The 9,940-nt window shown below is 46.7% G+C and overlaps 1 protein-coding gene across 2 annotated transcripts in view; it reads right to left on the reverse strand.

Moving 5' to 3' along the window:
- LHPP (phospholysine phosphohistidine inorganic pyrophosphate phosphatase) overlaps positions 1–8,637 on the reverse strand; it is an 83,151-nt gene extending 74,514 nt beyond the window's left edge. The window contains exon 1 of one of the 2 annotated variants that reach the window (XM_051619674.1): positions 8,275–8,637. In XM_051619674.1, the coding sequence (XP_051475634.1) occupies positions 8,275–8,390 (116 nt within the window). In that variant the 5' untranslated portion in view covers positions 8,391–8,637. The remainder of the gene's footprint in view (positions 1–8,274) is intronic. The other variant, XM_051619673.1, reaches the window with a different exon arrangement.
- Between the last annotated feature and the right edge of the window lie 1,303 nt (positions 8,638–9,940).

Here is a 9,940-nt window from a genome sequence, read left to right on the forward strand (position 1 = left end):
GGTAAAGTGTTAGGACAATTATTAGACATCCTGACTGACCTTGTGCAGACTTTACCAACTACCCTTGCCAACCTTTACAGGCAGCCTTTGGGCATATAAAACACAGAAAAGAAATGGCCCTGGAATCTAGGCTGGAAGCCATCACTCCTTCTTAAATTCACATTGTCTTGCACTTGGTAGAAGCAACTAAGGACACTGCATAAAGCTAAACTTCAGATCTGCTATCTTTGATCACTGTCTTCTGCAACAAAGGTTTTTCCTAACACAGGAGCAGAAGGAGAGTCCTGTGCAGATGAGCAGGGAGACAGAAAGCAAAACCCTTGGAAGAGGCAACCAGCCTGAGCTTGGCAACTGTCCAAAGCCAACTTCAAAGGGGTTTGGAAGAGCCCTGGTTATGAGATTTCCAGAGCGATCTTTTTATCCTGCCTTTGGTTTTTCAGAGTGGGTTTTGTTGTTGTTTTATTTTGGTTCGTTTTTTCATTTAAAAGAAAAAAAAGTGTGCTTAGCACTTATGTTATTTTACTCTTTTGCTTGACCAAATGAGTACCAGTGTGCTTTAGTGTAAACCTGTCCGTGTAAATCCTAACACCATCTTTGAAGCACTGAGGAAAACTAGTACCAGAGAGTTATCTACCTGCAACCAATAAAGTAAACTCAGGACTTGGGCAGGAATGCTGTCCTCTCCTCAGGGCAAAGCCAACATTTGCTTATTGCCTCTGCAAGGCCAGGGTGCTGGTGCTACAGGAGAAACATCTGTCAAGAGGGGATGAAACCAAGCCAAGAAGAAACTAAGCCTAATGGCCAAAAGTAGAAATGACTTGCCCAGTTTCAAGGTCAATATAGAAGAAAGAGTTTGAAAAGAGCAGAAAATCACACCACTTCTTTAGCCTGCCTGGCTGACAGAAGACCACAGCATCTAATGGGGTTTTAGCCAGCATCTGAAAAATTAAATTGAATTAAACTGAATTAAAATGGGGTTTGCAGCAAGCCATCAGTACTAGCCCCCATCAGTCTGCATAACGGTGGGTAGAAGCTCACCCAGACCACACCTCGGAGTGTCAGATTATATTACATCTATGAATTAATGCAAATCCCAAGCCTGATTTTGCAGGCTTTTTCCAGGAAAATCTCCCACTGCTGGAGAAGGATGAACACCTGAGGATTCAAAAGGGCCTTCTGGCTCAATGCTGGCTGGAAGTGCTAACTAACACCTTCTGGAGTCCAGCTGTGGAAATGCCAGGGGGGGATGGCATTTGCTCTGCTTTATGTGCCCTCTGCTTAAAAAGAGTATTTGTGGCAATAGTGTATTATAATTTCTCTGTGAATCTGCATTCAGGCTATTTTAGTGGCTGCTTCAGTGACAAGCATTTTTCATCTTCAATTTCAGCTTCTGAAATAACACCAAGAAAAATCTTTATTTCAAAAGTCAGCAAGCCAACCATAAAAGCTTTTGTCCATCCTTAGTTCATTGGCCAGCTTCTACAGAAGGAACAAGCCTCTCCCAACTCCAGAGAAACACTGAACTTCCCAATATCTTGCTCAGCAGGTGCAGTGAGATCAGAGGACTGTGGAAAAAACCTCACACATGCTCCTGTGACACAGTGACCCTGACTTGCTTTCTGGTTGTTCCTTCTCTATCCTGGGGTCCAAACCTTTCATTGCTCTGATTTCTTCCATCCTCACAGTATGTCCAAACTGCTCAAATCTTGCTGCCACATCTCTGTGACTGCTGCCCCCTGATCTCCTGCTGTCTCCATTCACTGATGTCCTGTCATTGGTCCTGAGTGCAGCCAAGCTTATTAAAGCTCCTGTTCTCTGGTGGTCCAGCTTTCTGCTCCATATAGCAAGGCTGGCCTGACAAATCTTTACATACTGCACTTCTTGGCCCTGCTCCCCCTTGCACTCTTAGTGGGAAACTGATCTCTACATCTGCTATCTCACGAGCACAATTTCCTCTCCAGACCCATATGGCTCAACTCTATATATAGAAGTGGATAATTTGGAAGGAATCCAAAGGAGGGGTTGCAAAAGGGATTAAAAAAAATAGGAGGGCATTACTTTTGAACAGGCATGAAGGCAGATTAACAGGCACATGTGAGGGAGCCACAAGAAAAGAGGCCAAAGTTATTTAAGGATGGGCAAGGGTGAAAGAAGTGTGCCATTATAAAACTGAAGACTCTGTAAACACCACGTTGAGACACCGTTTGACAGCAAAACCTAAAAAAAAAAAATCACTAAGTAGTAGTTCGAAGTAAACTTTAAAAACCAAGTAATGGGTTTTTTTGGGGGTTTTTTTGGTGGTTTTTTTTAGGTATTTCAATCATCTGGAATTTTTCAGACATAGAAGTAAATGCTGGAAGTTGTACATCAAAACACACACAAAGTCTGACTTGCCCTGAACTCTCTCCAAAAGCTGCCTCATTGCAACCACCAAATACAGCTGGATACCAGAATGACTGAACAAATCACCTGATACCATAAATCACATTCCACCTGCCTGAACAGAAGGGTAGACAACAGAATTGCCTCCAGATTTGTGGACAACAATGTGCCAAAACAGTGAAATCTAGAATAAAGTATTGAAGGAAAATACTTCTTTTCGGTGAATTTGCAGAAAGGAACCAGGAAGCAGAATATAAGAAAAACCTTTAGTCCCAGAGTTTAAAACCACACTGCAGGATCTGAATCAGGGCTTCCCACCCTGTCTGGTAGTGGCTGACTGATGTTATGATTGTAGCAACACAGAACACCATTCAAACATGGGGGTGTGTTTTGTAACAAAAGTAAACTCTGGTAGACTTTCAGTACTTCCTATATCTCTGCCTTGGAGCTGTGAAGAAAAAAAACAACCCTAAACTTTGAGAATTGATTTAGCACGAACAGGTCTGGAATATATTTATTTGCATTAAGCAAAACATTTTTATGGACAATATAATGAATCATACACCAATAGCTTTCATTCTGTGCCAAATGCAGTTGGGTTTTTTTTTGGCTTCTGAAGCTGCTAATTATCACATTCAAATGTCAGTCAAAAGCACCTTATGTTTGTCGAGGTCAAATTATTACTTTGTATACAAACAGGACCTGTTTGTAAATACTGAACTCTTACTTGTTGGAAGAAGAAAGTACATTGACAAAAGGTTTAATTTAACCTATTTTCTAGAGAAAGAATCCACTCTCACATGCTCTGCTTCCCTACTTTGGAAGGTACATCACTTGCAAAGCCAGCCTGGAACCTGAGCAGCGATCCTGCTGAGGATTTATTTACAAAGTCAGACTCAATTTTAAGATTCTGGACTGAGCTCATCAAACGTGAAAGATCAGGGGGAAAAAAGTGTACTACTTCAGTGGTAAACTGAGACGAGTCTCAAGTTCCAAAGCACAGAACAAGGCAGAGTCCTGCCCGTCCACTTCAGGGATTAATCAGTATTCCTGCAAGGGAGTGGACAAACAAGTACCATCAGGTAGTAGGTATCACTGGAGTATCTCCTATTGCTCTTTGTTGGTAAATATTTGTACAGCACATAATCGTGCTGATGGACAGTAAGTAGCTCAAGACCCTAAAGGTTAATGATGTTTAAGTTCCAAAGTGCACTTACTCATGCAATTTGTGTAGACAGCACTTGGAGTACTCACCACTTCAAGGACACGGGTCTTTTAAAAATAATAATGAGCATTGCTGATTAGAAAAGCAAATACAAGTTAGGAAGGTTCAGTGCTCTCAGAAAACTGAGTCCATAGCTAATGTTCCAGACTGGAGTGCAGCTGTGATGACTCTGCACCCACGAAGGATCAATTCCTGGAGCTCTTTCTGGCTCTGCCGGTGAACAGCTACACTATACAGCACTGCTTCATCTTTCTGTGTCTCTGCTGCTTCAGAAAGAGCAGGTTACAACAAACATTTCCTACGCCTTGCCGAGCACACACTTTCAGATGGCTCTTTGTAAACTCCCAACTGTCCCACCCGAGCCCCCGCCCGCTGAATTGCTTTACGGCTCCAGCTCCTCTTGTTCTCCTCGCAATCTCCGCCTTGTTAGACTCCCCAGGTATTTTATTTTAACACGACTGTCCAGCTGCTCCCCAGCCTCCCTGCTCCCCAGATTTCCGCTGCTCTTTTAAAGGACGCTGCAGAAAGCTGTGCTAACAGATGCACTATCCTGGCCAAACAACAGGATGTTGTAAATGTCCAACCACTGTGTGCTTTTCATATGGATATGCTAATGGACACACTATCAGCACACAGCTGTAAATGCAAATACAGGCTGAGCATCTTTTATGGATGCTTAACCACCTTCTGTCTTGTAAGAGACCAGCTCCCTGCTATTTGTAAGATAAAAACCGAATAGGTCACCTCGTGTCAATGCTGTGTAAATCAATTAAGCCAATAACGGCACGGTACAGAGGCACTCTTCAGGCTGGCTCCAGAAGAAGCCTTTAAGTCACCGATGGGCTTTCTGATCTTGTCCATGGGCTTTCTGATCTGCTCCCCAGCGTCTGCCAGTTAACCACACATGCTGGGAAGAGGTGTGTTTTATTTAACTCTGTTACAAGGATTTTTTTTTTAAAACAGTAACAAACAGCTGCCACAGTAAACTACACAATCGAAGAAACCTGAAAGGCTGAAAGTTTTAAAGGGCCAAGTCATCTCATCAAGCTTCTGTTGGATTTCCTAATCATCCACCACTCCAATATTCCCACCCAAAGTTAACAATAACCTCTGGGTTAAACCAGGGGTGCCAGGGCCTTAGGCACATGGGTGCCTGTCTGCCACAGTCTGGCCAAGGAACGTGAAGGATCCAGAATCCCCTTATCATCACTTGAGCACAGAGGAGGTTTGCTCTGTACAACAAACACTTCTGTGGTTCACCCTTTTGGCCCCTGATTCACCAATTCCCTTCCAGGACATCCTGAACCCTAAGGTATTTCAGAGGTAACATTTAGGAGAGATGCAGGTACCTTAGCAATAAATAATGCATTCCCACTTACTTCCATCTCAAGTGACTACTGATGCTTTCCCCAGGAAGGCACAAATAAGTGTGTTACTGAATGTCATCTTGATCAGGATGTTTCACTGTCCATCAGCTTCTTGGGTCATTTTTTCTGCTCCATCTGCCCATACTGCTAGCTAAACCCAACCAAACAAAAGAGAACCAGCCCCCTGCAGCCACCATAAATATAAAATGGGCCAAATTCTGCTGGCAGAAATTACATTGCTACTCTCTCAAATACTAACTCAAATAACCACACAGTAGAATCTGGCAGAGGACAAGCAAAATAATGCAGCAAATATAGTTTTAGAGGATTCAAAATGGCTTCAGTCACAAGAAACCAACAGCAAATGAAAATATTTACTTATGCTTTTTATTGGTGTGTAGTAGATGATGTTACACAAAGTTAATTGCTGGAACAGTGTGGGAGATGATGAAGCAGGACAATCTGAAGAGAAGAGGTCAGCTGTCACATTATTAGAGTCCCTACCTTAGTATGAATTAACAAAATGGTATTTAAGACTCCTGTTGGACTTATATATGCATTAAGTAATTTTAAACATCTCTTTCAGGAAAAGATAATACCAATTTTAATTAGTTATAAAGGTTCTACCTATCTGCAATTATGACTCTTTAATTGATACAAAAATGAATTAATTTTAAAAGAGCCACTTCTAGCTTTAATCCATCTGCTTGAAACCACAGAGCTGCACTATGATGCAGATACAAATATTAATAACCAGCTGGCAATAGGATAATGAGTCAATAAAGATTTTAAATGGTGTGAGTTAGAACAATTACCAACCTAATGGGCAGACAAATATGGCTACTTGACTTTACCCAAGGAAAATTATTATTCTTAACCACTTACACTGAATGACCTGAACAAACTATTTTGGGTTTGGTTTTTTCCCTTCCTGGCACTTCTCCATACTCACTTTTGCTGCCCCAAATTTCCACAGCTATGACCACCACTTCTCCATTGCTTACTGACAGGAAAGTCTGAGCCCACACCTGTTAATGACAACCATCATCTTCCCAACACACCCCCTAGGAAACAAGCCTCATGCACAGAGCTGCAGAGAAGCCCCAGGGGCTTTTCCAGCGTTTCAAAAGAAAGCCCATAATATCTTACATTTAGCCCAAGGCCAAAATTTTACTGTTGTTTCATCGGTGCAGTTCTGACATTGCCCTAAGTTAAACTGCAGTTTATGTTGTCTCCGTATGAGAAGTTTCAGCAAATGAAGTGACAACAGCCTGGAACTCAACTGAAAGGCAAGTTTAAAAACCTAGGAGAAACAAAGAATGTGACAAAAACATGTGGTGAACTGTGATGCAGGGATTATTATGTCCTGGTTTTTAAAGGCATGATCTGATCTCTGACAGTAACTACGTAGTTGTTGATATTTATGTTTCTTTTGGCCGTGCTGGGAGGTCTCAGCTCCAGTCAGAGCTGCACAAACTCAGCGTATGTGACAGTCCCAGCAGAAAGTGTCAGGAAATGAGAGGAGGGTGGTAAGATGGGTTCTCCTGGAAGCTGGAGAACAGAAGACTCTCCTTCACCAACAGACTGGCTGATACCGTATCAGCCCCAGCCTTGATGGGAAGGAATATTATTACCAAAAGGATCTGAGTGAGGCAAGAAGGAAAGTCAGGGAGGTTTGATCTGGGCAGAAGCTGCCCTTTTGCAATCAGCAAACAGGCTGTTCTACACACCCAGGGGAAAACAAGTGCTCTCATTTTGCTACAAGCCTTCTCTCTTAGGGTCTCTCAAATCTGAGCCTGTAGCAGAGCCACAGGAAGGCACGAGAACAGGAACCACACTGAAATATTGTAAATGTGGAGAAACAGAGCAGAACTCGTCCTCGACCTCATGGAAAACCCACGTGCCACTGGATTTCAATGCAATGTCTTTAGAAAAGCAGCTTTTCCCTCTACCTAATCTCACTCGGAGGCTGCTCTCTCATCAGACAGACATCCCAGCACCTGGAGCTCCCCCCAGCTGGCGGGGACCAGCTAAGCCACACAAACAGGCCAAGAGCCTCAATAAGCCTCAAACTTCTTTCAAACACTGTTTTCCAACAGTGCTGGAAACTCTGATCCTGCAGATGAAAAAAGAAGATTCATCCCATGGCACTTTATGTGCCCACCACATGTATTTCAAGAGATTTGAACAAAGATATCACCTAAAAAGAAAAAAAAAGGAAACAAATAGCCACAAACACTTCTTTTATGATCAGTGCATCTAGGAATTGTCCAGTTCTACCTTTTCCATGGTGGTTCCACCAAGGTTTAAGCATGTATTTTAACTTAACTCTTATGATAAATTTCTGTGATTTCAGTATTTCTTACTGCCTGTTTCCCTGCTCAATAAAGCACTTGCCCCAGGTGTGTGTGTGGGTGTGGGTGTGTGTGTGTGTGCTGGGTGGCCCCAGAGGACAGCAGCCACACAGGTGCTCTCCAATCAGGCTGCCAATGCTGCTCCAGCGTTTCCCAACATTCCAAGTGGGATGCACACAGCAGCAGTCGCCACGTGGAACTGGCTTTGCTGCTGCGGGTCGGTGAACCAATCACACGGAGCCAAAAGGCTCTTCTGGAAACCCCCGGCCAGCTCCGGCGGGGCAGGCCCACAAACCAATACCTGTCTCTAAACAAAACTGACACGGCGGCCACTGCTCTCCCCTCGGCCCCATCCAGCTCCCCTGGCCCAGCAGGGCCAACGCGGGTACCCTGGGCGAGTCAGCCTAGTTGATTAGAGTCAGCTAAGTTAGAGGAGTGAAATCCCTGTGTCCAGCAGCGGTTACTCAGCCTGTGCTCACAGGATGACCCTGCCCAGGGAGGCAGGGAGGCAGGGAGCCGGCTCCCCGCGGGCGCTGCGAGCACCTCGCCCCGCAGCGCTCGGCGTCGGGGCCACCCGCCCCCCGGGCACTCGCCAGGTGCAGCGCCGGAATTCCCCGCTTCCGCCGGGCTGCGAGAGAGGCCCCGGCTCACCCGGCAGCACAGCCGACCGGTGGGTGGACAGAAGGACCTACAGACCCCGCCTGCCCTGCCCCGCTCCGCTTCACGCCGCACGCCGGTGGGCTGAAAGCCCAGCCCCCCCGCTCGCCCGCGGTTGTCGCGCCAAAGCCCGGGGCCAGGCTCACCCCGCCTGTCCCGGGGTGCCGAGCCCGCCCCGCCATCTCCCGCAGCTCCTCACGCCACCGGCTCCACCTCCGGCCTCCTCCCGCCTCAACGCGACGGGGCGTCCCGGGCCGCGCTCCGCCGAACCCCCCGCCCCGGCACCCACCTGCGCACCGCCTCCACCGAGCCGGCGATGGGCAGCCCGCCGTCCCCGCCGCTGTCGTACAGCACCCCGCTGACATCCAGCAGCAGCCCCCGCACCGCCCGCGCCCAGCCCGCCATGCCTCCCGCCGCGGGGCTGCCGGGACTTGTAGTCCGGTGGGAGGGGAGAGCCGCCACCGGCTCCCCCGGACCCGGGGAAAGGAGCCTCCAGCCTCCGCAACGCGCCCGTCACCTGAGCCGGTGTTGAAAGCAGAGGCAACGCAGGTGTTTCCTCAAACATTTATAGCGGTTTTGGCATTCCTGAAAGGGCTCCAGAGCTCCAGGGGTGCCTTTGGGAGAGCACAGAGTCACCGAGTGGTCAGGGCTGGAAGGGACCTCTGGAGATCTTTTAGTCACAGAGTCACAGAGTGGTCAGGGTTAGAAGGGATCTCTGGAGATCATCTCGTCACAGAGTGGTCAGGGTTGGAAGGGACCTCTGGAGATCATCTCATCATAGAGTCACAGAGGGGTCAGGGTTGGAAGGGACCTCTGGAGATCATCTCGTCACAGAGGGGTCAGGGTTGGAAGGGACCTCTGGAGATCATCTCGTCATAGAGTGGTCAGGGTTGGAAGGGACCTCTGGAGATCATCTAGTCCAACCCCCCTGCTAGAGCAGGGTCACCTACAGTAGATCCCACAGGAACACATCTAGACGTGGAGGTGTGGAGCATCCCGGCTCTTGACTTGGGTCAGGCTTTTCCGAAGGGACCACGAGCTCAGCGTGTTTCCATCCCGTGGTTCCTCTCATGCTGCAGCCCACACTGCCCCGGGGGGCCTCGGTGGGGTCTGTAGGAGCTGAAGTCCAACAGGATTCAGCCCTTAGAGCTGACAAGACCCACATCAGCTCAGCTGAAACTCTGACATCGTGCCCTGCCTCCGTGGTGTCTTCTCATACACGCCCAGCACTCCATACAGACCACTGAGAAAAGACACTGGTTTGTCATCCAAGGAACTGAACCGATCCCCTGAGTTTTACAATAATGGATAAGATTTCATTAACTGTGTTCCAGCTTTACAGATAATATCACCTTCTCCCTCAATAAAGTCCAAATACGTTCTTGTTTGCCAATACTACCAATAGTGTGCCATGACTCCCAGAATATATAAGAAGCTGTGGTGGAATTATGGCCCACTTTTTTTTTTTTAAGGAAAGCAGGGGAGCCTTGGCAGCATTGATTTGCATCACTGCTTCTGGCTTCTCCTTAAAGATAACATCTAAACTGTGAAATTCATTAAATAGACCCAGAAATGGATCAGGTTATTTAAAACAACATCACTAATGGCACAATATCTCAGCTGTCTCCACCGATAGTGAACATTGTCTTGGATAGTGTTATCAGTCCAGGACACCCGCTATGAATATTGATCTGCAGCTTGTTACAGCCATCACTTGCCATCAGGACAGGTCAGGGTTGAAACCCACCTAGCATCAAAGCAATTTAAAGACAGCACTCGGGCTGAATTTCAATGCCTGAGCTGGGAAATGGACCAACTTCAAACGGACTGCTAAAAGTAACCCCTGAACGGGTGCTTTTCCGTGTGTGCCTTTCTATGGGTGTGTATGTTTGCAGGTGGGTGTGCATGCACATCTTAAACTGATGGTGCCTGGAGATGTCTCCTAGCTCATGAAT

Source organism: Apus apus, chromosome 4 (assembly GCF_020740795.1).
Source record: "Apus apus isolate bApuApu2 chromosome 4, bApuApu2.pri.cur, whole genome shotgun sequence".
In the NCBI taxonomy this organism is placed as follows: Eukaryota; Metazoa; Chordata; class Aves; order Apodiformes; family Apodidae; genus Apus; species Apus apus.